The 27,975-nt window shown below is 55.7% G+C and overlaps 1 protein-coding gene and 1 long non-coding RNA gene across 9 annotated transcripts in view; one reads left to right on the plus strand and one right to left on the minus strand.

The window, feature by feature from the left end:
• Positions 1–5,724: 5,724 nt before the first annotated feature.
• Positions 5,725–8,332, minus strand: LOC139008221 (uncharacterized). Its single transcript, XR_011471122.1, has 2 exons — positions 8,219–8,332; positions 5,725–6,067 (listed from the first exon to the last, which is right to left on the minus strand). It is a non-coding gene; the product is annotated as an uncharacterized lncRNA (long non-coding RNA).
• Positions 8,333–12,534: 4,202 nt separating this feature from the next.
• Positions 12,535–27,975, plus strand: part of ELN (elastin) — a 31,413-nt gene continuing 15,972 nt past the window's right edge. For 5 of the 8 annotated variants that reach the window (XM_070412787.1, XM_070412793.1, XM_070412792.1 and 2 more), the window contains exons 1-13: positions 12,535–12,707; positions 18,597–18,671; positions 19,787–19,816; positions 20,344–20,376; positions 22,684–22,713; positions 24,037–24,072; positions 24,552–24,641; positions 24,902–25,009; positions 25,092–25,151; positions 25,829–25,876; positions 26,697–26,768; positions 27,095–27,124; positions 27,634–27,705. In XM_070412787.1, coding sequence (XP_070268888.1) covers positions 12,626–12,707; positions 18,597–18,671; positions 19,787–19,816; positions 20,344–20,376; positions 22,684–22,713; positions 24,037–24,072; positions 24,552–24,641; positions 24,902–25,009; positions 25,092–25,151; positions 25,829–25,876; positions 26,697–26,768; positions 27,095–27,124; positions 27,634–27,705 — 766 coding nt within the window. In that variant the 5' untranslated portion in view covers positions 12,535–12,625. The remainder of the gene's footprint in view (positions 12,708–18,596; positions 18,672–19,786; positions 19,817–20,343; positions 20,377–22,683; positions 22,714–24,036; positions 24,073–24,551; positions 24,642–24,901; positions 25,010–25,091; positions 25,152–25,828; positions 25,877–26,696; positions 26,769–27,094; positions 27,125–27,633; positions 27,706–27,975) is intronic. The other 3 variants (XM_070412790.1, XM_070412788.1, XM_070412794.1) reach the window with 3 other exon arrangements.

Below are 27,975 nucleotides of genomic sequence, written 5' to 3' on the forward strand. Positions count from 1 at the left end.
GCAAGAGGAACTTGAACCTTAGATGGTGAGCCCAGAACCTGGTGGTAGCAAGGGGGACAGGGGAGAGAGAGAGAGAGACTTGACACATGTTTGTGTTTATGTGTATTGTCCATGTCCGTGTTTGCATGTATGTGTGTGTCCTTTAGTGTGTGTGTGTGTGTGTGTACAGCGGGAAGGGGCAGGGAGAAAGGTCTGAGCGTGCGGAACAGCCCCTGAGCCGTCCCCTTTTAGAAATCCCAGAGCCCCCTGGTCCGTTTCATCAGCAATTAGGGTTTTTACATCCTTTGTTTACAGACCTCGTTTGTGACCCTCTTCCCTGAAAATTACTTGGAGAGAAACATTTCAACTCTGAAACCCCAGGTATCTACCAAGTTCTCTGTGTGTTTTTAAATTGTACAATAACCCCACTCCAGGGGCTGGGGCTGGAGGTGGATTAGCAACAGCAAGCTCAGCAGATGGCAAATGACCATCACGTGAGACCGCTGATTCACTCATTATATGTGTTGAATATGGGCATCAAGGAAGTCCTGCGGAACTCGGGATAGAACAGACTAGGCCTCACTCACCATCGTGCCTCTGTGCCCAGTGCTGAAATAGACTATGGCTGAAATGCAATAGGTGCTCAGTCAATATTTGCTGAATAAATGAATGAGTGCCTCTGTTGAATGGATGACACCTGAGCTTCTAAACCACCTCAATTAATTAATAGCTGAGTGCCCTTGAATGAGTCATTTAAACTCTACTTTGGATTAATGCTAATGAGGGACCTAGACTAGATCAGAAGCATTAAAGACACAACACGCAGGGCACAACGCCCACCTCCGCTCCCAGGCAGACGTTACCAAGCACCCGCTGTGCATGGAGATCCTCAGACTCCTTTCTAAAGCCACTTTGGGCGGCCATTGCTAGTCAAATGTGGTGGTGAAAGAACTTGTTTGCCATCCTGGGAGGGGACGAGATCCTCCAGTCTGCAAATCTATGAACGAATGGGTAGAAGTGAGGAGTGGGAAGGATGGGGTGAGGAGGCTCCTTGGAGAGTCCTTGTCCCAGGCTGAGGACCCTCAGAGTTGTATGAATGGAAGAGCTGGTCCCAAACAGGTGGGAAAAGAAGTACATACGGAGAGGGGATGGGGACCCCACTTGTTGCCTGAATGCTGACAGATTGGAACCGGCACAGCCTGAAAACCACAGGTAGCTCGGAGCTTTAACTAATTCTGGGGCTGGGAGGAAGGTCTGGGGCCAATAAAAGAGTCAGTTCCCCACCAAGCTTGGGGAGGGGGTGGGTGGCAGGCTGAAGTCTGGCTCTGCTGAGATTTAAAGTGCTCTTGCATCGCCCAGCCTGCGTGGCTCAGTGGTTGAGCATCGATCTATGAACCAGGAGGCCACAGTTCAATTCTCGGTCAGGGCACATGCCCTGGTTGCGGGCTCGATCCCCAGTAGGGCGTGTGCAGGAGGCAGCCGATCAATGATCCTCTCTCATCATTGATGTTTCTATCTCTCTCTCCCTCTCCCTTCCTCTGAAACCAATAAAAATACATTTTAAAAAATAATAAATAAATAAAGTGCTCTCGTATCAAAGTAGATCAGAAACTGAAAAGTGAAAGGTAAAACTACAAAGCTTCTAGAAGAATGTCTACCTGACCTTTTAGTAGACAAAGATGTCTTAAACAGGACAGAAAAAACACACTAACCAATAGAGAAAAGATTGATAAATTTGACTTATTTATTAAAATCAAGGATTTTTATTCATCAAAAGATAACATTAAAAGAAAGGCAAACCACAGAGCAAGATAAGATCTTTCTAACATATACAACTAACCACAGAATTGTATCAGCATAAAAAAAGAACTGCTACAGCCCTAGCTGGTTTGGCTCAGTGGATAGAGCATCGGCCTGTGGACTGAAGGGTCCTGGGTTCAATTCCAGTCAAGGGCACATGCCTGGGTTGCTGGCTTGATTCCTAGCAGTGGGTGTGCAGGAGGCAGCCGATCAATGATTCTCTCTCATCATTGATGTTTCCATCTCTCTCTCCCTCTCCTTTCCTCTCAGAAATCAATAAAAATATATTTGGGGGAGGGAGGGGGAGGAACTGCTACAAAACAATAGGAAAATATCAAACAACCAAATTTTCAACTATGGACAGAAGACTTGAATAGGCACTTCACAAAGTGCCCAAGAGGCATAGGAAAAGATGTTCGCCATCATTATTCATCAAGGAAATGAAAGTCAGAACAAAATGAGGAACCCCTATATACCCACCAGGATGGCTAAAATGTAAAGACTGACAGTTCTAAGTGTCAACAGGATGTGGAGCTACTGGAACGCTCATCCACTGCTGGTGGGGATGTAAAATGGTGCAACCACTTTAGAAACTGTCTGGAAGTTCCTCAAAAGGTTAAACACATACTTATCATAAAACCCAACAATTCCACTCCTGGCTCTATACCCATGAGAAATGAGATTATATGTCCACAAAAAGAACTATTCCTAGTAGCATTACTCATAAGAGCAACACAAAAAGAAACAACCCAAATGTACATTAACATTAAAACGGGTAAGTAAATTGTGGCACGGTTCTAAGATGGAATATTACACAGCGATGAAAAAGAATGAACACACAACATAATTACATTTCACAGACACAATATGAGTAAAAGAAACCAGACACAAAAGAGTACCTATATTGGAATTCCATTCATATGAAGTCTGTCTTAGTTTCCTGGTGCTACCATAACAAAGTATTGCAAACTCGGTGTTCAAATAAAACAGGTTTATTCTCTTCTGGTTCTGGAAACCAGAGTCCAAAACCAAGGTGTTTGGAAGGCTATGCTCCTTTGGAGGCTCTGTGCTTCTCTCTAGCTTTTGGTGGTTGATGGTCATCGTTGGTGTTCCTTGGCTGATAGGTGGTTCACTCCCATCTCGGCCTTCATCTTCACCTGGCCGTCTCCTCCCTGTGTGTCTCTGTGTTCCTGTGTGTTCCCATGGTCTTCTGATGATGACACCACTCATGGGATTTCGGACCCACTTTAATCCAATATGATGCCATCTTAATTGGATTATATCTTCAAAGACTCTATTTCCAGATAAGGTCACATTCACAGGTACGAGGGTGTAGGACCTGAACGTCCATCTTGGAAGACACAATTTAACCCACAACAGGGTTCAAGACTAAGCAACACTAATCTGTGGTGAGAGACATCAGCTGAGCGGTCATCTCCAGCAGGTACTGACTGGGAGGGGGCACAGAGGAGCCTGCGGGGCTGGAACTGTTCTACGTGTTGGAGTGGGTGTGATGCTACGGGTTACAGACCTGTAAGACTCAAACTGCACACCTAAGCTTTGTGCACTTCACTCATGTGTGTTATTCTTGCTTTAAAATGCTCTTGTGGAGTTGAGTTAGCTGTTGGGTAAGCAGATTTCACTGTGCAAATCAATATGACAACACACACACACACCACATACCCCAGACAGACTGAAACAGAGACACACACACAGACCCACTTGCCCTCACCCACACCCCCTCACCAACACCTCCCCACAGCCTCGGTCTCCTCCTCTCCTCCTCTGTGGTCAGCAGGGGTTGGAAGGAGGGCCATCCAGGCTGCCTGGTGATTTCGAGTGTGGAGTATGAGGCAGGCGAAGGATGCGTCTCCCCCAGAGTTGAAAGCTAAAACCCGTGTGGGGAACATGGAGACCACCCCATGGTCCCACTTCCTCCTCTGGGGCCTGGAATGAGAGTTCGGGCAGCTGGGTCTGCTTAGGATAAACAACGGAATGCAAACCCCAGGGACAGAGAGCCACAGGCCTGGAGCACTAGGTCCCGAGAGGCAGAGAAAGATGCCAGCAGGAACACGGAGACAGTGGAGGGAGAAAGAGACAGAAAAAGAGACAGAGACACACAGAGAAAGACAGAGAGAAGGGGACAGAGAGCAGGGAACATCTATCCAGTCACTTTCTTCCTACCCCCCAGTGTGTGTGGTGGGCTGGGCCATGGTGGTGCTGGGAACACAGAGGGGTTGAGACACAGCACCAGCCCCCAGGGAGCTCCTGGAAGTAGGAAACAGAGGCCCCAGCTATCCAGAAGGAGGGAGCCCAGCTTAGGGCAGGTCTGCCTCCTCCTCTTTCAAGGGAGTTTGTATCTCATTTGCTTCCAAGCCCCCTCAAGAATCCAGAGATGGAACAGAGCCCAGAGAACAGAAGTGATGCGCTAACCAGAGCGGGCCCTGGGCTCAGCGGGGGGAGGACCCCCATTGCAGTGGCCCAGCTCCAGGAGATGTACCTCAGCGACCTCTGAACCCCCACTTTTCTTCCTCCCAGGCCTGCTCTGGCTGAGGAGTGGGGCTAGGCAGATGCTGGACTTTGGATAAGATTCAAATCCTGACTCTGCTGTTACTGGCGGAGGGACCTTGGGTACATCACTTAACTTCTCTGGGCCTCAGTTTACTCTTTGAAAAATGGGAGAAGAATGTTTTAAAATATAGGCTTTATTATATTGGGAATGGTGGAGCCAACCCATCAGGAGACAACTGCCATTGGAAAGATAGCTTGTTAGGCGCAGCTCCCAAGTGAAGGTGGTAGCCACGTCACCACGGGCCCCACGGGGAAGCACAAGGATCGGTCAGGAGGAGAGGGAGGGGAACATGGGCAAGAGCCTTTGTTGTTGCTTCTGTGGGAAGGAACGGGCGAGGCAGGGTAAGCGGATTGCGGATTGGCTCGTCGAGATAATTTCAAACCCAGCAGGCTCTTTGGCACAGGGGCCATCTCTGGCTGGCTGATACCTGATCGTGGGGTGATTAGGGCAAGTAGGGAGTGGCCCCGAGTGTGAGAGCCCACATAGGAGGTGGTTTGGGTGTGGACTCTGGGGTGGCTGGTTTATGTATGAAAGGCATGCTCCCGGGCGAGTTGTCCGCTTTCTCCAGGGGTTAGCTAGCCCTGGGAGGGGACAGTCCCTCCAGAGGCAGCAAGACCCCAAGACATCCAGTCATCAAAACCACAGAATAAAAAGATATGATTAATACAGGGGAATAAAAGCACCTCTGCATTTGCTTGGAGGTTAAACCAGTTATTTTCATGGAAGCCCCCAGGATGGTGAGCAGGTGGCAGGAGCACAGTATAATCTGGACTCCAAAGCCACCTCTCACCTCCTCTGAGAAGCCTTCCCAGACTGACCCCACCTGGCACCTCTTCTGCTTAAAGCCCCCGTCAGGCCTGCCCACCTAGCAGCCCCTCCTCTGTCCTCAGGTTTCTGAGGAGCGTGCCCTGAAATCCCTGATCTCCCCTGAGATGTCCTCTCAGGAGCCCTGGGGAGTCTGAAGGGCTTTGGGGCTCAGGGTAGGCGCATGCTCCTCTCCAGAACAATGGCAACCAGAGCCTGGATGCCAGCACACCCCCACACCCCTGTTCTTACCAGCTTGGCAGAAGCATGACCCTGTGGCCAAGCCAAGGCAGGAGTCAGGGAAACTCACAGCAAAGGAGTCTCCCTTTCCCCAGTTCATTTGTTCACTTGTAATGGGCTCAGCCACACTGCGGGCGCCTACTTTAGAGCAGGCCTCCTCCCCACGAGTAGGACAGCAGTCCCCGTGGGAAGGTGAAAATCAACTCATGAAGAGTCATTGCAATCGTTTCTTTCAGACTTTCTGTGACGTGCAGAAAGAAAAGTTCATCATAATCCAGTGCTCACATGCAAATACATGTAATTCAGACAAAAGATTCAAGACACAAGGCTAATTTGGTCACATGTATTACACTTGCATCTATTTCATTCTGTTCCCTCGTTTTTAAATGCTGTTCCTTACCCACTACATCAGTTTTGGACCCCACCAATGGACCACATCCTGCAATATGAAAACGGCTTGAGGCATGTGGAAGGCTGAGCAGGAAGGGCTGACATCCTCCCAGAAGCAGTTACTGGTGGGCTGTAAGCAGGGCGGGGACAGCCGGGATCGGTGCTTTCAGGAGCTTGACAAGGAGCAGGCAGCCTGTGGGTGGCCTGAAGAGCAAAGGCCAGCCTCAGGCAGGGCTGCTTCAGCCTTCCTCCTTCTGCAAACATGACCTGGACACCTCTCCCCTTGAGAGAAGAGAACAGGAGTCAGCTCTGGCATCGTCTCCTCCAGGAAGCCTTCCTGACTGCCTTCTCTTGCCCAGAACACTGCAGGTGCCAGTGTCCTGTCGGTACCCCCTCCTCCCAAGGCTCGATTCCAAGCCAGACCAGGCAGCTCAGAAATGTGCAGAGTAGAATAAATGAGGGAGGAGATAACCCAGGCCCCGTGGGAGCCCCTGGCCCGGCCTCGCCTGCCTCCCACCCCGCATCCTGGCAGCTGCCCTGCCCGCCCGGTGGGACCCGCCCGGCGCCACAGGGATCAGGCCAGCTGAGGGTTCCGGGCATGGGTGGAGGGGTCTATCCAGGGCAGGGAGTGGCTGAACGTGGTGTAGGGATGGAGACCGGCTGAACCCTGGAGGAAGAGAGCTCCCTGCCCAGCCGTGTTCCCGGTTCAGGCTCTTGGAAGGGCTCCTGGGCACGGCAGGCTGGGGGAGGTGAGGTGATAAGAGAGAGCAGGAGGTTGCATGGCTGTGAACAAGGCAGCGGGAGCTTGGGCCAGGGCGGGGGCAGGGGGAGCATGGACAGCTCTGCCCATCAGGCCCCAGAGCCAGCACAGAAACCCCCGGGGTGCCTGCTCTCCAGGTGTTCGTGCACCTGAAGCTGGGGCTACTGCCCCATAGGAGGGCAGTGTGGTTGGCCAGGGTGAAGTACCCCAAAACCCTCAGCTCCAGCCACAGTGTCTTGGGGTGACCTGGGGTCAGTGTGTGTATTTCTACAGGACTGTTTCCTCACCGGGGAGCAGGGTGGTTTATTCCGTCATGAACACCTGCGTGTATCCATTCTGTATCCTGCTCCTCCTATAGCTCACCTGGCTGCAAGCCAAAGCAGTCTGAAGCCTTTGTTCTTTGAGAGACTATCCTAAAGGGGCAGGAGACTCGGGGAAGACGTCCCACCCTAGGGATGGGAGAACGCTCTGTGGTCCTGCGAGTGGATCTCTCCTCACAAGCGTCCGAGAGGCAGCCCAGGCTCCAGGCTCCCCAGCCTCGGCCCAGTCTCAGGGTACACAAAGGCACAGAGGCTCCAACAAGGGGGTCATGGAGGCCAGGGCCCTTCTGTCTCCAGACCCCACACTCTCGAGACGCCTGGATTTTGGTCCGAGATGGAGGCAGAGCCCCAGTAAACTGGGGTAGAATTTACTGCTGCCCGCCCATGTGACAGGGGCTCGGAGTTAAGATTAAATAGATCTAAGGGAGATACCGAGAGCGCTCTTTCTGGCGGCCAGAGTTTGTAGACAGGGCTCCTGACCCCGTGTTTATAAACCGGGATAATAATATCTGTGATCGCAAAGGGAGATGTGCTGTGTAAACTGTCAAGTGTCAAATGAGAGGCGTGTTCTGGCCTCCTCATCCCACGTCCCCTGGGGAGGGGTGGTCCGAGCACCCGGCTCACAATGTTCCCCCGAGACCGCAGCGGACAGCGAGAGGCGATGTGGGAATGGCACAGGGCAGGACGACCGGTCCAGGACACCCCCCCCCCCCCCCCGGCTTGCACCCGCCAAGGACCCAGACTGACAAATGACTCAGACACGCAAACACCAGGGCCTGAGCAGAGGCAGTGACTGCACAGAGGTCGCTGGATCAAAGGCAGCTCAGGGCAGGGTATCCCAGGGTGGTAGGGGCGCTGGTACTTGTGGGAGGGGCTGCCTCCCCCCTCCCCCAGCCTCAGTGGTTTGCTTCGGTTGCCTGAGATGGTGCCGTGGTCCTCATCCCACCTTTGAGCACTTGCTGTGTACCAGGCTTTTAAGACATGAGCCTTCAGTCTTGAAAAGCGTGTGCAAAGCCCTGTCTCCATTAGAGGAAACGGGGGCTTCCCTGGGTTAATGACTCTTTACACCACCATTATCAGGAACGACTAGGTGACCTGCTAATTATGTCAGTCAGTGTCAATCCCGGTCATATCACCGACCACTGGCGCCACACACCCCTGCCCCACTCTGCTCCCAGCACCCTAGCCTGGGGTTGCAGAAGCAGCCTGTCCTGGAATCCCAGCCCCCCTCGCAGCTGCTAAACCCCTCTCCACGTACAGCCTGTTCTCCCCTCAAGCCACGCCTGCATGAAGTGAGATTCAGGTGGCCCAGGCCGGCAGTGCCCCACCTCTTTTCGGCTGCAGGCCCTTTACCTCCAATGAAGTCTGACACCTGTCCTGTTGCAGGTCCCTTCTGTTCCTGCCTTCTTGCTGTCAGAGGGGTCCCGGCTGCCGCTGGGGAGACAAGAGCTACGCAGGCCTTTCTCATTTTCTAGCCAAAGTGTTGGCTCTGGGCCGATGCTGCTTGGTACCCTTCAGTAGGCGGTACCCGCTCTGGCTCGGTCACCAGCGTGAGGGCAGGGCCTCTCCCCTGAGGCTGCCTGTCGTGGGTGCGCCCAGGTCTTTCCCTGCCAGCCCTCAAGGCCATCCCTCCTGCCCGGGCTCTCTCCCTCATCCTCACACCCTTCTCACCTGTGAGCTGTGAGCAGCAGAAGTCACCATTTAGCTTTCCCTCCTCTCTTGTCCTAAGTCAGGCTCATTCTCACGAGTCCCCTCAGAGTCTCAACCTGTGCTGTCCGCCCCGGTGGCCACCGGCTACATGTGCCTTCTGAGCACTTGAAACTCAGCTAGTCCCAATTGAGATGTGTTCTAAGGGAGTACAAAACGAATGCAAAACATCTCATTAATACTTTCCCTATCAATGACATATTCAAATGATAGTACTTTAGATGTATTGGGTTAAAAATAACTTATTGCTAAAATTAATTTTATGTATCTTTTATGTTATATGACTACTAGAAAATTTTAAATCAGGGGATGAGAAGGTTCTGGCCATCTTCTTAATGCCTGCAGTTGGGTCTCAGGGATGAGGGCAGGTGGTTGAACCCATGCTACCCAATCCACATTCTTTTCTGTGGCAAACCTCACCTAGGTCCACATGAGAAAGTCACGCTCCTCCCTCCTGCACACAGAGCTGTGAATGACTGACAGCAGAGACTTTCACCTTGTAGGGAGCACAGCAGGGTCCTGGGTCTGCCTGACTCCAAGCTCTTCCCAGACTAGCCAGGCAGCCCGCGCTGATCTCTCTCTCTGGTTCAAGGTTTCATGCAGATAGAGCATCCTGCACTCAGTGGATAAAAGAACCATGTGTAGACAAGGGAAAAGACAAAAACTGCACCCCAGCATTCTGGTGGTGTCCCCATCTTCTGAAGAGCGCATCTCTGCCTATTATCAGACACGCTTGGACGACGCGGGAGACAGAAATGATTCCATCCTCTAGCTGGCTCCGCTGAAGGCCAGGCCAGCAGGGGATAAGATGAAATACTGAGTACCTATGGGCCCTCGTAGAGATCCAAGGGGCAAGGATGCTGAGGCCACAGACCTGCAGAGAGGGAAGCTGAGACCAGGGAACGTCGGCAACAATGGTCCCGTGTCCAGCCTCTAGGACAAGCCTGGCAGCTGGGAGCAGCGGCATCAACCAGAAGGGAGGCTGGCTGGCTGGCCAGGGGGAAGGAGAGTGACAGAGAAGTTGAGCTGAGTAGGGCCAAAGATTTGAAGACGATTCTCAGAGGTCTCGACTTTATCCGGAAGGCAACTGAGGGTTTCTGAGCAAAGCAGTGGCATGCTCAGGCTGGCGGCCCTGTTCTTCTGGAAGAGGTGAACCTGGAGGGGCTGTGTACAGAGACGGCTTGTCAGTGACTCACCTGGATGCCCCGCAGATGTGGCTTGTCAAGGATAATGGTGAAGCCAGGCTTACCCAGCATTTGGGGAGGCCTCTGTGGGAAGTTCATGACCTTATTTAATCCTTATAGCTATGCAGGGAGGTGGCCAGAGCAGCTGAGGGCTGTTGGCTTTCTTGAATATATGAGTGAATGAATGGATGAAAGTTGTTTGATAACTGTAACCCCTCGTCCTTACATTATGTATGGAATGCACTGGGCTAAACTGCACTGGATAATCCAGTTAATGGATGGGGTTCTGAACTGAGGCTCCCCTTTGGAGATGCACAGAGCCTTGGTGGATATGAGTTCATGGGGCTCCTGCAGTGAGTATGGGATGCTAAGAAGAAGGGGGAACACAGGTGGGGGGGGCAGGATATAGGGCCCTGGTCCCGCAGAGAGAGGCCTGGCCCAGCAGCCTCAAGTCTATCCCTGCAAGCGCCCCTCCACACCTCTCCTGGATCCCCCCACAGCAAGCTCTCTCCAGCTGGCTCCAGCTTCTCTCCCGGTCCTGGAATTAATAAAGACTCTGAGCAGACTGCGGTTTCTAAGTCTGAAAGCCGGTTCCTGCCCACGTCATTGCCCTGAAAAGAGTGGGGCCCCGCTCCGAACCAGCACCCCATCCTTCCCCCTCCTGAGAAGGGGCAGGCATGCAGAGGCACCCTCTGGTCTCCCCACCAGCGGGCACATCCCAGCACCGAGCCCCAAGCCCTGACCCTGAGCAGCCCCTACCTCCCCAAGGACTGGCTTGGGCTCATAATCTCCATCAGCTACCCCCAAAGCACCCCCAAATAACACACCCTGGAAGTAAGAGCTGCACATTTGCTGTGCAAACACAGCCCCAAGACAATTCTGCTGGCACACCCACCCCTTCCAAACTCCTGGAGCGCCACCGCCTAAGAGCGGGAAGAGGAAGGGATGGCCCAGGGTCCCGAGGTGGCCCAGCAGAGAGGCAGCCCAAGAGTTCCTCTACAGACTGGAGTGGAGCTTGCAGAACCTGTGGTAGTAACCTGGCATTATTACCAGGACTAGCACCAGGTGAGTACAGAGCATTTGGGATCTAGCCGGCACAGGACAGAAAGATATGACCACATTTTATTTATCTTTGCAATAACCCTCCCAGGTAGCCTTATTAATAACCATTTGACATGTGAGGAAACTGAAGCTCTACGAAGAGGTGACCCCACTAGGAAGTGCTAGAGCCAGATTTGAGGCCTAGGTCCCCCCGGAGTCCAGCGCCTGCCTCTGGCATCTCCACGCTGGGCCACCCCTGGTAGCCCTGCAGACTGCCGGGCGCTCCTGGCTGGAGGAGGGGTCCTTTCCCTCCTTCCCTGGAAGCTGTGGTGTGTCCTCCCCTCACTCTCCACCTGGGTGGGGAGAAGCTCTCAGACTTTGTGACCTCGACTTTTCCCCTCCAGGCTGTGATGGGGGCAAGTACCAGTGCCCCTCTCCTACCCTCTGGCTCTCAAATCCCCCCACCCCCTACCCCCAGCCCCCCAATCCCCCGGGTCCTCATCCTGCCCAGTTAGGCAGAAACAGTCCCAGTCCTGCTGGAAATGCTGGTCCCAGCTGTTTCAGCGCAGGGTCGCCCCCTCCTGGCCACCCGAGGAATGTCAGTCCTGGGTGTTCTGGGGCAGGGAGAGAACCGGCCGAAGCTCCTGTGTCTGGTCTGGGTGCTCCAGTGCTTCGTGTTGGGACAGGTGGGGGCCAAGTGATAAAGGGGGGCTGGGCCACCTATCAGTCTTGGTGGGCTCCCTAAACCCCTGTGCACCCACGGGGCACTGTCGGGGTCCAGACTGACCTTTGCCAGACACTTGGACCTGCACAAGCCTACGTGTGGGGCTGTGACCTTGATCCATGTAAATGGGACCCCTGTGGTGTGCCAGGGTCTCCCACATGTCCCCCAGATGCCCCAAGAAACAACACCAACATGGTCTTAACTCCCAGGCCATTCTCCCAGTGCAGCCCTTTGGCCTCTGCAGACATGGATCAAAGACCTGCCAACCACCGTCCCCCCCCTCCCCCCCCCGCCCCCCAGCTCCAGGCAGGAGGTTGTGACCTTAGCCCCTGCAGAATGGAGCTGTGTGGTGAGTCAGGGTCCCCCTTCCTGCTCCCAGGTGCCTCAGGGGACAATGACAACATGATTTTACCTTCCAGGCCATTCTGCCTGCAGCAACCTCCACCTCTGTAGACACTGGCCCTGGCCCAGCCCCCAGACCGGCCCAAAACCCCACTTCCCCAGATTTAAGCAGGGCCTGTCTGTGGCCAGGTCTGGGGGTGTTGGGGAAGTCTGGAGGGCCAGGGTGGGGGCAGAGGCGCGGGACAGCTGGCCTGTGTCCCCACACTGGGCCCGGGGCCCAGCCGGAGGGGCGGGGGCCTGGCCACTCAGGACTTGGCTAGGACTGGATTTTTGGCCGGGCTGCAGGGCCCTCCCTCCTGCTTCCTCTCCCGAGGGCTGTCCTGGCAGAGGCCCCCCTCACACTTTCTGGCGGGAACGGGGCCAGCAGTGAGAGAACAGCCACAGAGGGAAAGCGGGAGAGAGATGGGGAAAACTGTGTGTGTGTGTGTGTGTGTGTGTGTGTGTATGCGCACGCGTGAGCGACTATGTGTTTTAAGGAAAAAAGCCCACAGTCCAGTCCACTCAGACCCAGCCTGGGAGGATTGTGAGCCGGCCTTTCGTAATTGCCCCCCTCCCTGAGGCCCCCTCCCCCAGGCCTCCCCCTGCTCAGGCCCTCCTGCCCGCCCTCTCTCCCTCCCTTCTTCCCTCGCAGCCGAGGAGGCAGCAATTACGCTTTGGGGATAAAACGAGGCGCGGAGAGCAGGCTGGGCATTTCTCCCTGAGATGGCGGGTCCGACAGCTACAGCCCTGTGGCCTGGAGTCCTCCTGCTCCTGCTGTCCATCATCCACCCCTCGCAGCCTGGAGGTAGGCCTCACCCTGTTCCCTGAGCCGCCCGCAGCCCTCCATCCTCCCAGCCAGGTGTCTGGGCTAATAGATGAGAGGGTGCCCTTCACCCCCAGCATCCTCCAGGGTTCCCCGGCAGGAGCCCAGCAGTCACTGGATCCTTGGAGCTGCCCTTCCCAGGACCCAGCCCATGCTGAGGGGAACCTGTCACATAGATACCCCGCGATTTGGGATGGTCCCCAGAGTGTCTGGGTTCTGCCGCCCTGGGTGGAGGGAGGGCCCCCTGCTCCGTCCCTCGTGCTCTCCCGGTGGGGTGTTGGACGCATGCTGGGGAAGGACCGTTCCCATCGGGTCTGCAGGCACCTGCAGTTTGCACACCTGCGGACCCAGCCCAGTGGCACACGTGCCCTGTGGGTAGGGGACCTGAACTAGAGAGCAGCCAAAGTGACCTGTGTGGCTTCAGCAGGTTCCTTGTCCCCTGGGAAGGCAGGGACCCCTCTGAGGAAGGTCAGGGTTAGTTGATTATGGGGTTGTGGTTGGAAAGCTGCTACTGTGGTCTGTCCCTGGTGAGAAGGACTGGGACTTCTGAGTGTGTGTGTGAAGTATGCGTGTGCGTGTGCACGTGCGTACACATGCATACATGAATGAGTGTGTTGCATGCTCTTGCACAGGTGGGCATGGGTGTGTATGCCAAATATCTCATCAAATAGTGGAGAAGGTTTCCGGGATAAATGTCTGTTCACAAGTTCATCCTTGGACAGGTGTGTGTGTGTGTGTGTGTGTGTGTGTATTTGTGTGTTTGGGGGGAGGAAGGTTGTAGGGTATGTGAAATTGCCTGTTGGCATATGCAAAGGTCTGCCACCTGACAGGCTTATACACATGGGAGATCTGGTATCCAGGTGTGCATGTGAATGTGCATGTGAGTGTGTGTGTGTGTGTGTGTGTGTGTGTGTGTGTAACACAAGGAGGACAGGGAAGCTGGGTAAAGTGTCCATCTCCTGGCAGAGGGAGTGTGGCCATGGCAGAGGCTGGAGTAGACCTCAGGGCAGTCCTGGACCATCTAGGGTGTGTCCTGCACAGGTCCCAAGGGTACCCCTGTGGGGCTGCTACACACCCTGGGGACCCTGGGAATGACCCGCCTTGGTGCTCCCGGCTCTAGGAAAAGGGAAGTGAAGGTTCACAAGGCATCTGGTAGGGTGTGCTGGGTGGGGTGAGGTTCCTGTGAGAGTCCTCCTTGCCATGAGAACCAGACCTTCAGTGGGGACCGGCACGGGAGGTGCACAGGGTGGAGCAGGGCCAGGCAGGAGGGCTGGAGTGGGGGACCGGGGAGGAGCGGCAGCTGTTTCCGTGAGATTGACTTTCTGGACCAGCACTGCTGGGAATAGGAGCTTCCTGCACAGAGGTCACCGGCTCCTGGACCTGAACGGGGCTATGGGACGTGTGCACCATGAGGTGGAGCCCAGCGGGGGGAGCGAGACAGCCCAGAGGACCTGCTACCCAGCTGCCTGAGAGCAGCAGCTCTGGACCTGTCTGGGCCTCCCCTCTCCAAGGTGTGGCCCCTGAACACCTGCCTGCCTTCCCAGAACTCCTGCCTAGAGTGAGGCAGTTAATCCCCACAGGATCACCTTAACCCTGAGGGTTACCAATTACTGTCTTCACTTTACAACTGGGGAACTCTAGGTTCAGACAGGCTGAGGCACTCCCAGGGGCGTTAGTACCAGCCAGCTCTCTGCCCCGGGCCAAAGGATGAGGGGGCGGGGGCCAGGCAACACTTGGGGAAGATCTGGCCTGGGACTGAGCCCTCTAGGGTGGGCACGCCCTAGGGCAGCAGACAGCTTCTCCTTGTCCCCTCAGTGACACTGCAAAATGCTCCGCTGGCCTTGTTCTTTCCTTGCAAACATAAATCACAGCTCTGTCCCAGGTGGTGGAGGACTGGGTCCAAATAAGGGCTGTGTAAATTGATGAGGTATTCAGGGGCTTGTGCCCAGAGCCTACCAACAGCTAGAGAGGTCAAGCAATAGGGAGGCTGGACACACACACACACACACACACACACACAGCCACCGCACTCTGGCTACATTGGGGGAGCCCAGCTTCCCCCCCACCCCAAGACAGTGTCACCCCACGAGTTCCCCAGATCCAAAGAACCACGTTGTCAGTGGAGGCAAGAAGGAGAGGCTCCCCAGGATGGCTGTGCAATGGGAAGGGTTGTCTAGACCCAGTTAGGATGGGTCAAAAGCAACTTTGAGGACCAGCTGTCCCAGACCCCCAGTGCTATTTAAAGAGAGAGGGGAGTGGGGAGAAAAGAAAAAGAAATCAGGCATCTCCCCATCCCCCAGAAATATTATCACTTTTTTTCTGATTCCAGGACTGGGGACAATCTGGAAGAGGGTTTTTTTCTTTTTCTTTTTTTTGGGGGGGGGGGGGGGGGGGAGGGGTTTTCAACCCTGGCCGCACATTGGAGTTACCCGGGGAACTAGGAACAATTCTGATGTGGAGGTCCCAGCCAAGAATTCCTGCTTTGTTTGGTCTGTGGAGGGACCCTGACACGGAGGTTTTGTCAAGGGTGACTTTAGTGAGCCTCCAGGGCCCAGGACCTCTGGCTCAGGGGTTAATCCTGCTCTCTGTGTCCACTAAGGCCAAGGCAGGAGGGCAGACGTGCCCAGCGAGGGATCGAGTCACCCACTGGAGGACAGATGGTTTTTGAAAAGCCCTTGCAGCCCTTCTCCATGCCAACAACAAACAGCTTCGTGTGGTCTTATCTGCTCCCCAGGTTGGCCCTCTGGACTTGGGCTTGGCAAAGCCCCTACCGAGGACCGCGGGCTCACTGCTTGCTCCCAAACAACCTTCTCCCAGATCTTTGAACTTGGAGCCCAGGGCCCAGACAGAAGGCCCCGCGTGTGACTGGGTTCAGCTATAAGTCCCAGGCCAGGCACTTAATTTCACTGGCTCTTGGTTTCCCTGGCTGTAAAATGGGGCGAAACCTCCCTGCCCCACTATCTCCTAGGGCTGGTGGGCGGCTCCAGCAATGAAACAACTGCCAAGAATGTATCAAGGAAGAGGACTGTGGAAATGTGAATTTTTAAAACGATGTGTCTTCTTATTCAGAATTTGCCAACTTGAGCTGCTCAACCCTTGTAATTCGTGCACAGTTATAAGCTTTAATTTCCCTCCTGCTCTTCATGCCGTGGTTTGTCTAGTGGGGAGCAGAGTTCAATGGTGCAGAGAGCAGACGGGACGAAGGCAGGGGGTGCCTGGAGGAGTCCCAGGAAACTGAGGAAAGCTTCACAGCAGAGATGACATTTGAGTTAGACCTTTAAAGAAAGGTCAGTGTGTGGGGAGCTATCCTGGGATGACAGGTGAGCCTCGGTCTATAGGGCTGTGGGAGGCAGAATTAAAGAGATCGCTGGGCAGAGTCTATCTTGATAGGAGGAAGATCTCTCTGCAGGTAGAGCTGACAGCATCAGAGGTGGTGATGTTCCTGTCACTGGAGGCGTGCAAGCAGGAGTACCAGGGGATGCTTGCAGAAGGAACTTCAGCCCAGGCCCGAAGACCGTTATGATCCCTGACAGTCTAGGATCACAATTCTAAGATGCAAGAGACGAGTTCACCCTGGACTAGCCGGTGAAACAAGCCAAACCCACATAAAATAAGACAAGCGTGCTGCAGGCCAGCTAAGCAATGAGAGTCAAAGGCTGAGAGAAGGCAGGAGGGAGACTCTGAGCTCAGTCTTGGTGGAAGGGTAGGACTTGGGGAGAGGAGAAGGCATTTCTGGCAGGAAGGGCGACTGCCGCCTTTTTGAAGGCCCTCCTGTCTTATAGTCTCACCTCTCCTGCACTTGAAGAGAGAAGGCGGGGCAGGGCACCCTTTACACCCACTAACTCTTCTCCATTTCCTCAGGGCAAAATGGGGATCAAAATCCACAGCTCCCCAGGCTGTCATGGTTCAGGCCCGGGGTTTGGCACGTGCTGTTGGGATTTGAATCATGGGGGTGGGGAGTGGGAAGAGGAGATGGGGAGGCGCTGGGGAGAGAGGAAGCAGAGGAGGAGCTGGCAGGCCCGGGAGGGGCTTGGTCACAAGCGGGTGTGGGAGAGCAGAACCCCAAGAGAGGAAGTAGGGGGGTCAGCCAGGCCCAAGGTGGGAGACCCCCAGGTTGGTTGGGAATAGAACAGGATGAATCCGAGCCACAGGCAGCATCCTTGCCTCCCCTCCACCTAATTCACACATCATTTATTGGACATATCCTGTTTACCCGACCCCAAGCCGTGTGCTGCGCAGCGAGGTGGAGGCGAGGGGTCACCATCTTTCGTTTGAGCCGTCACTGTGTGCCAGGTCCAGGGCAGGACGGCTCTCTTACTTGAACCCGCTGACAAGTTGCAACCACTTTGTGAGGCAGCCGTTATCAGCCCCACCTGGCTGAAAAGGAAGCTGAGGCTCAGAGGGGTTAAGTGACTTGCCCAAGGTCACACAGATGTGGCACAGCCAGGAGGAGAGGCAGATGGGTCCGTCCTGAGCCCCTTGTTCGCTCCACCCCCGGCCCTGCTCCTGCCATGGCTCTGGAGCTGGACAGGAGGGAGAGAGGCCGAGGCAGAGAAAGGCCTGGGGCGCACCGGGGTAGGGCACATAAGAAACAGTGCTCAGAGCTGGAGACCAGAGCCAGGGACGGCATCAAAGGCTCAAGACAGGCCATGTGCGTGCTTGGCAACACATGACAGGGCCAAAGCACTCATTCCCAGCCGGCCCACCCTCTTCAGGCCACCACTCTGAGCCCCTGAGGCTTTGACCAGATTGCTCGCACGCTCTAGGCCTGGATTGCAGTTCCTGGGGGACTGCAGGCCCTGGGGGAGGAGGATGGCGCCAGGACTTTGGCACGGAGTGGCTGTGACAGCTTGGCATCCCCTGCCCTGCCGGGCTGGGGCTGAGGCTGACAGGGCCCTGGGGCCAACAGACCCAGCTGTGCAGCATCACCAGGCCACGAGGCCAGATGCTGTCCATGAGGCCTCTGGTCATACTGCAGAACTGACCGACACTGTCCCCCAACCCTGCCCGTGCCCTTTTCAGTGGGGTGGTGCTGGGGATGAGGCGTTGGCAAGGTGGCTTATCAGGGTTGGGGCCATTCTGTGGTGGTGGAGTTAGGGCCTGGTCTGCACCAGGATCATCTGTTGCCATGACCAGGCATGGGTCTGGGCCCAGCACCACAGCGTTCCCCAGTGAGTGTTTCGCCCGGCGGTGGGGACTGAACTCGTGATCTTGGCTGGGCAGACAGCCCCTGGCCTGGCCAGTGAACTCGCTTTTCCTTAGGAAACTATTCACTTTGCTCATTCATGGTGTCCCCCTCTGGGGCCCGGCGCCTCCTAAGACAGCCCTGTGTCAGACAGCCAGAACCCCACCCATCCACTGTTGCCCAGTGGCTGAGGACGCTGACCTCACGCAGTCCTATCAGTGTGGGAATGGCTGCATTTTTACTGGCAGCGGCCGCATTTCCTTACCGCTTACTTACAGCTCGGCTACAACCCTGGCCCCGGCCCATGCTGCTCAGGGCTGGAGACCGTTGGCTGCCCATCGAAAGGCGCTCAGACCCAGCCTCATGCCAGGCCCTCTCCAGGGAGAGAAATTGCCTGAGTTTTAATCCAGGCTCCATCTCTTTCCAGCTGTGTGACCCCAGGCACATCCCTCAACTTCATTGAGCCTGATTTCACATCTGCTAAGATGTAAATAATAATCCTAGCCCTTCCCACCTCGCAGAGCATAAATGGAAAAAAAATGCTTCGAAAACAAAAATTGCTTTGCAGATTTCCAACAACATCATCATTCTCATCATTCTCATCATCATCATCATCATCATCATCACATTGTTACCATGTTTTTATTAGTTCTGGCTAATAGAGGATTCTACCTACTTCCTTCCAGGGGTCCCAGGAGCTATTCCTGGAGGACTTCCCGGAGGACTTCCCGGAGGACTTCCCGGAGGAGGCTTTTTCCCAGGTAATGTACATGAAACTTCCCCATACCCAGGAGAGGAAGCTTGTGAGTACATCTGTGAAAGATGCACATTGCGGAAGGGAAGAACATTGTCATGCCTACCACAGAAGACCCACAAGTCACTGCTACTTAGAAAAGCAGTTTGCGTGACACTGTCTTACCACTAGTAAGAGCATAAATCTTCTGAAAGATGAAACAATGCTTTTGAGGCCATAGGAAAGTGAGTGCTTTCACGCACTCCTGCCATTCACAGTCTTCCAACCATTAACCCCACTTTGGAAATCCACTTAGAGGAAATAATTGAAGAGGAAAAGAATGATCTTCAATGAGGTTCATAGGTGTGGTGTTTGCAAAACTGTAAAGCAAGAAACCCACCTGACTGGAGGGTGTGATTAAGTAAACTCGGAAATATTACCCAGTTACTAAAAAGTATGATTATGTTATCTGTTGTGCAATATGGTGACATGTTTTTCAAGTAAAAACAACATAAAAGCAACGACCATGTGTAGGTGGAGACTGGGAGGCCCCCCACCAAAAGAAAATGGGGAGCCCTAACCGGTTTGGCTCAGTGGATAGAGCGTCGGCCTGTGGACTGAAGGGTCCCAGGTTCGATTCCGGTCAAGGGCATGTACCTTGCTTGCAGGCACATCCCCAGTGGGAGGTGTGCAGGAGGCAGCTGATCAATGTTTCTCTCTCATCGATGTTTCTAACTCTCTATCCCTCTCCCTTCCTCTCTGTAAAAAACTCAATAAAATATATTTTTTAAAATGGGGAAAATGTCGGAGCAATGCCATTTAGAAAAAAGCATAATGTTTTAAAGTAGATTGAAAGATCAAAGTCATATTTTTAATACTTAAGAAGCATTGGAGTGTTCAGAACTGACATGGAAGTGAGGGCAGCTGCCAGCACACTCTCAGGCACAAACTAGCACAGGGCTATTGGCCCTAGGAGACAAATGAGGAAATTGAGGTTCGCAAAAGTTAAGGCTTGCCTGAGGTCGTGTAGCTAGGCAGTGATGGATTTGACCATGGGTTGATGGGTGGCTTTCTGGCAGGGGCACTGATCTGACAGGGGCACTGATGTTTCTCACCCCCCCCCCCACCCCCCCCCCCCGCCAGGGACTGGTGTCGGAGGCCTGGGAGTAGGAGGTAAGTGCAGAAACCAAATCTGTTTCCTCACTGATGGGGTCTAAGTGTCACTCTAGCCCACACAGGTCCTTAAACCTCAGAACCCCAGAAAGTCCAAGCATCAAGGGTCCCTTGTTTTATAGACCAAGTGCCTCTCGGGGAGAGACTTGTCTGAGAACTGGAACCCACTGGCCTCCAAGCCCCTCACCCGGGCCTTCTCCCTGGTGGCCCCGCCTTCTCCCGCTTTCTTTTGATCCTCCGCACACCCCTAAAATGCTGGCTGAGCAGGTGTCCTTGTTCCCTCAGAGGCTCTGAGAAACTGAGTCTGAGAGTAAAAACCACCAATCAGGGCTGGAGCTGGGCTTCCCACCAGACGTCTAGACACTGGGCTCCCAGCAGCTCCCTGTCCGAAGGGAGGGCTGCTCCTGACAGCCCTTTTAGGACTTGGAGAGTAGGACCCCACAGTGCTCTTGCTTTGCCCTGAGGGTATAAATAGTAAGACAGGGGTGCTGGGGCTCCCCATTCACTGCCATCTCTTCCCTCTGCAGGGCTGGGACCTGGAGGCAAACCGCCCAAACCAGGTAAGACCTGAGGTCGTAGGGCACTGAGCATGGGCCAGGGGGCAGGGGAGGGGAGAGCCTACCTAGCAAGGGCAAGAGGCAGGAAGGAAGTGGTGGGCGGTACCAGTCCCCCGGTATGTGCAGGCTGGGGCCGGAGGCCGGGGACAGGAAGCTGGCAGCAGCTTGTGCGAGGAGTGTCCAGCATCTATTCTACAAGGGCCTCTGTGCCCAGCTGCCCTGTCCCCTATGCACATGGCCTCAGAAGCAGCCCTGGTGCTCAGGACCAAGGGAGGGCTTGATGCTCCAGAGGCCACCATGCTGGGAATGTCACTCTGGGACTCAGACACAGAGGGTAGGCTCCAGACCCCACCTGATGGGCCCTTGACTCAGACCTAGCCCTCTCTAACCCCAGGCCTCTCTAACTCCATATCCCTGACTCTTGATGACAATCTGAGCCCTGGTCCTGGTGCCAGGCCGAACCCTGACTCCAGACCAAGCCTGAAACTAAACCCCAGGTTGGACCCTGACTCTGGCCCCAGATGAGCATCCTCCTTGATCCCAGGCCCCTTCTGGCTGTCCAGACCGTGGAGTTTTCCAGGAAGGAGATGTGACTAGACCAGCGGTCGGCAAACTGCGGCTTGCGAGCCACATGCGGCTCTTTGGCCCTTTGAGTGTGGCTCTTCCTAAGCCTTAGGTGTACCCTAATTAAGTTAATAACAACGTACCTACCTATATAGTTTAAGTTTAAAAAATTTGGCTCTCAAAAGAAATTTCAATTGTTGTACTGTTGATATTTGGCTCTGTTGACTAATGAGTTTGCCGACCACTGGACTAGACTGTCCTAGCCCTGCCGAATCTGACACCAGGGTCCACCACCAGTTCCAAAGAACACACCCCCAGGAAAGAGGGAGGGCGTGTCCCTCCAGGAAGCACTGGTAGACAAGGAGCAGGTGGAGGAAGTGGTGTCTCTGTCCAGATGTGTGACCCCACTGGCGTGAGATACTCCACATGGGACCTTGCCCCCCCCTGCCCTCTGCTCTGTGTCTCCCTGGCTCTGAAGCCGAGGCTCCAGGACAGTTTGGGTGTCCAGCAGCTCTTACGAAACCCGCTGCTGGATGATCCAATTGCAGATGAATCTGCAAGACCCAGATTCCCCCCTCCCTGCCAGCCCATCTGGGTTGTGAAACACCAGGGTTGGGCCGGGCCAGGGGGAGGCAGAAGGACAGGAAGCCAGGGGAAGGGGTTCCTGGGATTTGGGGGTCGATGAGGCCGGAGCCCTTGGAATTCACTGCTTATCCTGCCAGAACCTGCCTCCTGCCTCCTGCCTCCTGCCTCCTGCCTCCTGCCTCCTGGGAGGGACCTTCACAGGGTCTCTGATGGTACAAAGAATGTCGAGAAGGACTAGATAAGCCAAGACTTGGAAACAGGTCTGTGCTTAGCCGAGAAGAACCAAATTGTGGAGGTTGTGACTGCAAAGATAGAGAAGGGATTGGCTGATCTCACTGGGGACACATGGCAGATTGTGATTAGACCTAGGGGGGAAGACTGAGAAAACTGCAGAGAGCCCCATAACGGGGGGCCGCTGAAGTGAAGCTTTTATTAACGATTTAGTTTAGACTTCCGAAAGCACTCTCAGGGCAGGGTGAAGGAGTAGACCCCCAAAGAGTCAGGGTGTCTCCTCCTGATGAAAAGGGGCTGGATCCCACAACCTCCCTGAGGTCATCAGGACTCAGCTACAAAAGTCCGGACAAAGCCACAGCCCCCCTCCTTCCCTCGGCAGCTCCTCACTTCCATCCGGCCCAGGGGGGTGTCCGGGCCTGCCCAGGCAAGATGGAACGGGGCATGGGCAGTGTGTGTCATGCTTAGGAACAATTAATCCCTTGGCAAGTGGAGGGTGGGTGGCCTGGCAGCTGCTCCATGTGGGCCTCAGCGCGCTGGCCCTGCCTGGGCTCTCGGTGGGGGACCAGGCAGCTGGGAGCCAGCAACACCCACACCCTGAGCACCAGCTGGAGGCCAGCCACCCACACGAGAGGACTGGAAGGAATGGGCCACACCCACTGGACACCCTGGCATATTGCACACACTAGGTGTTTTCTGCTCATTATCTTACTGGTCCCAAGAAGGGCAGGGACACAATGACCATTTCTAGGTGGGGAAACTGAGTCTCAGAAAGGTGAAGAGACTCGCTCCCACACGCATGGAGTCGGCAGGAGTAGCAGCATTTGAATCTAGAGCTCTCTGATTCCAGGACGCCAGGGGGTTGGGCTGGCCAGGCCCCTGGGCTCCCTGCTGTGGCCAGCACCTCACCCCTCCTTTCCTCCTTTCCAGGGGCTGGACTCCTTGGGGGATTTGGACCAGGTGAGTCCAAAGGAAGGAGGGCAAACAGGAGAGGGGCTGGTCGTGCTGGAGGGCGGCCTGGGGACCAGGCACCTAGGGAGGAGGCTGGGAAAGGACAGATGGCTCCAGAGAGGTTGCCTGCTTCCACCCCCACCTGCCCCAGCCCCTTGTCACTTCCTGTTCAGTTCCCATCTTCTCGTCCAGCCCCTCTGTGCTCAGGAAAGGTCCCAGCCCTGTTGGAGCTCAGGAAACAGGCCTGGCTTGAAAGAAGCCCCAGACAGAGCTGGGGAGGGGCAGGGCCCACAGTGCTGGGAAGTGAACTCCCTGCCCCCAGGCCAGGCCTGACCCACACCAGGCATGCCTGGGAGGGAGACCAGCCAGAGATAGAGACCCATCTTACAGAGGGGCTGGCTGAGCTGCAGGTGGGGCCAACTCACACAAGTAGGAAATAAGTGGGGGGAAGGGAGACCACACCCAGAGAGAGCCAGGTAGACTCCCCAGGCTTGGCAGTCCCCCATGTTTGGGGTCAGTCCCCAGAGAGGGCTTCCCTGGGCTCAGGGACCCTGGCAGCCAGGCAGCCAGACTGGTACTTGCAGGAGAGATTCTCACGTAATTGGAAACAAACCCGGCCCGCTTGTGAACTCCAACCTGATTGCCCATCCGTCCTGGCCAAAGCCTGGAATGTCTCCTGGAGGGGGAGAAGGAGCGATTGGGCCCAGATGTGAGAAGGAGAGAGCCAGAGGGACCATTTGACTTCTCATAAACATTTTAGCATCCGTCTGAAATCGAGGAGGCTCCTGGACTGCAGGCAGGCTGGATGGACACATAGACAGATGCTGGGAACTGGAGGGTCTCCAGATACAAGGGAGAGGGAATGGGCTGAGCCAGGAGACACCTGCAAGGAAGTAGAAGAGAGGTCTGGGTTGGGGGCTAATGTGGGAGCCAGGCAGGGCCTGGCCTGGGTCAGGTCTTGCTGACAGACTCTACTCAGCTTCCACCCTCAGAGAAAGCCCTGCTGAGGCTCCCATTTGTTGGCAGGCCTTCTAGGGGAAGCAAGTCCTGGCCTAGGTGCATGATGGGGGGAAGGGGGAGAATGGTCAATACAATTACATCTACACGGCACATAGTATCTGGTCACTAAATGGTAGCTGCTGTTTTATCAAGATCAGCCCCTGAGCACCAAAGGCTTGAGTCCAGCTTGGGGTCTGAGTGGCTGCACACTGACCACAGCCCTGCCTGGTTCCTGCCTGCCCATCATGAGACCCTTCCCACCCAGGATCCAGGAATGATGCCCACACACCAGTCTCTCGTCTCCTCACTGGCTCTGTCTCCTTCTCCCTACAGGTGCTGGAGGGCTCGCAGGAGTTGGCCCTGGGGCAGGTTAGTATTGACACCCAAGCAAGACGCCCATTTGGGGCCAGAGCCAGCCCAGGGTATCTGCCTGGTACGTGGGCCAGGCCAGACCTGGGCGCTGGTGTGAGGGTGATGCTGAGACCACTTGCCCTAAGCAGCTGCCCAGGACACAAGGAAGTAACCGCTGCGTCCTGGGTGCTAGTATGATGTAGTGCCAAGAGGCTGCAGGGGCCAGTGGAGCCCAGAGGAGTTGCTCAACTCGGCAAGGTGTTAGGAAGACTTCCTGGAGGAGGGGGTGTGGAAGTTTGATCCCAAGAGAGCCTGCAGCTTTGTCAGGCTGAGTAGAACCATCTGGCACATGTTGGTCTCCAACACTGATCCTGGTCCTGGGGACAGAGGCCGCTGCTTGGCGTGGAAGTCCTGCAGAGAATAGGAGAGCCACCTCAATGTGCCTCCTGGGCAGGGCTGGTTGGGCTCAGGACCTCACCCTGTCCTCCCCTCCACAGGGCTCGGCGCCTTTCCGGGGGGCACCTTCCCGGGGCCTCTACCGCCCGGGGTTAGCGCTTCTGCAGCCTATAAAGCTGCAGCCAAAGCTGGTGAGTGTGACGGTTTGGGACATGCCATACATAGTACAGACCCTCTCGCCTCCGTGGGCTCTCCACTTTGCAAAGAACATTTCCTGGGAGGCAGGCGGGATCCTCATCTCTAATCTTCTGGCTCAGAGAGGCAACCAGTCTCCAAGGGAGGTGGTGGCATGATCAGATATCATCTCTGGGCTCTCCACATGCACCAGGCCCCTCCCACCTCCCACTGCTCCTTGCATGACTCCTCGCCTCTCCCACTCCTGGCTCTGTAGGTGCTGGGCTTGGCGGTGCTGGTGGTGTTGGCGGGCTTGGAGTCGGCGGGCTTGGTGTCGGTGGACTTGGTGGTGTCGGTGGACTCGGTGGCTTAGGAGTGTCTACAGGTATGGCGGCTAACCCTGAGTTGCCCTGGTGAAGGCTGAAGGCCTGGTGACACCAACTCCGACATGGTCCCTTCCATGCCAGGTGCAGTGGTGCCGTCCGGAGTGGGGGTCGGAGCTGGAGTGAAACCTGGGAAAGTGCCGGGTCAGTGTGGAGTCCCTGGGGCTGGACAGCAGGTTCAGGGAGGGGCTGAGGCCCTCACCTCTGTACTGGGTGGGACAGGTGGGGCCTGGCTGCAGCGGGGCAGGGAAGAGCGACCGGCCCAAAGCATGGGGCCCTGTTCAAAATGGGGAGAGGGACTCCAGCCCACCTTCTGGGCCCTTCTCCCAGGATCTCAGAGATCTCAGAGACAGGCTTGTGGCAGACATCCAGGGGACAGATGGGGACACTGAGGCCCAGCATGGGCGTCAGTGCAGAGGGCCCTTGGTGGTCACAGCAGAGCCAGGGTGGCCAGAGGAGCCTTGACTCCCCATCTGGTGCTCATTCCTCTGCACCAAGCCCTTGAGGAAGTGACTTCAGGTTAAACAAAAGCCTGCCTGAGTCCACGCAGCAGGGAAGGAACATCTGGAAGCTGTTAGCCCAGAGGTGGGCTGGGCCGGCCATGTAAACAGGCTCCAGAAGACAAGATAAATCCATGCACAGAAGGGTTTGCAGATGACTCCTGAAACTCAGGGGAGGAAGGCCGTGGCCACAACACATGTCCCTGGCTGTCCTTGCCAGGCACTGGGGTGGCTGGTTTGTGAAGCCTGGAGCTGTGAAGGGAAGGCCAGGGAGGGATTCCTGTGCCAAATGCTCACGGCTCCTCCTTCTTTTGGCCACAGGTGTGGGTCTACCAGGTGTATACCCAGGTGGAGTGCTCCCAGGCACAGGTAAAATCACAGAGAAGAAGGAGATCCTCCCTATAGCCTGGAGACCATCTCCTGGTGGCCCCTCAACTCCCTGTAAGCTGAGGCCACCAGAGCATCAAAGCTCAGGCTAAGGGACACAGGGCCAGTCAGCTTCCCCTCATCCTACCAAGCTCCGACCCCAGGCCCTGACCCAGATCATTGTCGAAGTCCCCAGTGTAGCCAGCTGATTCCCAAAAGCCATGAGTCACCAGGGAGCCCGCCCAGAGCATCTGCCCAGTAGGAGACCCTCAGAGCTGCCCTCTCACCTCCCCTCCCTCCAGGCCTGGCCACCCCACCCAACATGTGATCTCCTGAATTCCCCTAAAAGCCCAGACTGGGGCTGCTCTGGGAGATTTGCTGACAGCGTCCCTCCCTCTGTCCCAGGTGGCCCAGTCCCAGGGGAGGCAGGAGAGGTGGGAGGGCCAGGCACTGGCAAGTGCGGAGTTCCTGGCCACAGCAGAGGGCTGTGTGCTCGGTTGTGGGCACGGGCTTCTCACTTCCTGCCGGCTTTTACTGTCTGCCTTCTCTGGTAAGGGTGGGCAGGGCGGCCTCAGCTCAGAGACAAGGCCAGCTGAGGCACAAGGTCATAGAGCTAGGAAATGGAATTAAAGTCAGATCTTCCGAGTCAGACAGGGAAGAGAAGCCACCACCAAACCGCCCCCATCCCACATGAGCTGTGTCGTCACTGATGGTCAGTGCAGAAAGAGGGCAACTTCCTCCCCCAGGGGTGGTGTGGGAGCCAGGTTGGGTCTTCTAGGCTTGCCTTCCCACCCTCACTGCCAGACCCCCTTCGCTCTCACAGGAGCTCGGTTCCCAGGTGTGGGGGTGCTCCCTGGGGTTCCCACTGGAACAGGAGTCAAGCCCAAGGCCCCAGGTATGTGACCAGTGGGCTGGGGACCCATGGTGGGAACCTGTATCTACCCTCAGGCCCCTATGGAGAGGAGGAAGAGTGGGGCTGGGGACCCTGCGCTCAGGGCCCTCTGGGTGGGCACCCCTTGTGCTCCAGCCTTGGTACTGGTGGCCAAGATGGACAGAACACCTCTCAGAAATCCCAAGCGTGTGTGAGGCAGCATAAACCTAGAAATCTGGGCAGAATTGGCCACTACCCAGCCCTCTGTGCTGCCTGACACCAGCCATTGGTGCCTCGGGGCCCTGCGCCCATGGTGAAAGGACTACAGTGATGGCTCCTTGTCATTGCAGGTGGAGGGGGAGCTTTTGCTGGAATCCCAGGTGAGGCAAGGAGAGAATCCCCGGTGGGTGGGCAGGCCAGCAGGGTGGCCAGCCAGGCAAGGCGAGAATCCCCGGTGGGCGGGACATTCAGAATCCCATCAGGCCTGTCCAATGCCCCTCCTGCCCATTGCTCCAGGCCTTGGACTGGCTCCAAACAAAGTGGCATCGATCACAGTTCTGCTTCCCAGTCCCAACCCCTCATGTGTGGCAGCCCACTGAGTCCAGAAAACCTGCCAGTCTGTGCCAAATGCTGCAAGGGCTGCAGGGCCCAACGGTGGCCCAAGCCCCAGGAGGGGGAGAGTTCTGCAGCTTTCTGTAGGCCATGGCCCAGCACTGGAAGGGCTCAGCTGATCAGTGACAGCAGCAGGAATGCCCTCAGAGCAGGATGGTTTCTGGATGCAGTGGGGCTCCCTCTATCTGAGCAGAAAGTGGGGAGTGAGGCTGGGGGCTCAACAGGAGCTCCTGGCTCAGGTTACTAGGGCCTGATTTTGTTCTTCTTGTTCTCACAGGAGTTGGACCCTTTGGGGGTCAGCAGCCTGGAGTCCCACTGGGGTACCCAATCAAGGCACCCAAGCTGCCAGGTAAGTCAGAAGGAGGAGTCAATAGGCACCTCTCACCAGGTCTCACGGCTGAGGAGGCATTTGTGGGGGCACATTTTTGGTCACCGGTGTCTCTTGTGGGGGGTGTCAGGAAACCTGTGTACTGAACCCCACTTCTGGTCGCCAGCAACGAAAAGGATGGGGAAGCCATTCTGCAGGTATTGGCCTCACTCACATGCACACCTGTACCCACACGCATGCACACACAGGCACAGACCCCGGATAGGAAACCATCGGTGTTGATGGTAAGAA

Source organism: Myotis yumanensis, unplaced genomic scaffold (genome assembly GCF_028538775.1).
Source record: "Myotis yumanensis isolate MYYU_CA2020_CCGP unplaced genomic scaffold, mMyoYum1.0.hap1 SCAF_4, whole genome shotgun sequence".
Classification (NCBI taxonomy): domain Eukaryota; kingdom Metazoa; phylum Chordata; class Mammalia; order Chiroptera; family Vespertilionidae; genus Myotis; species Myotis yumanensis.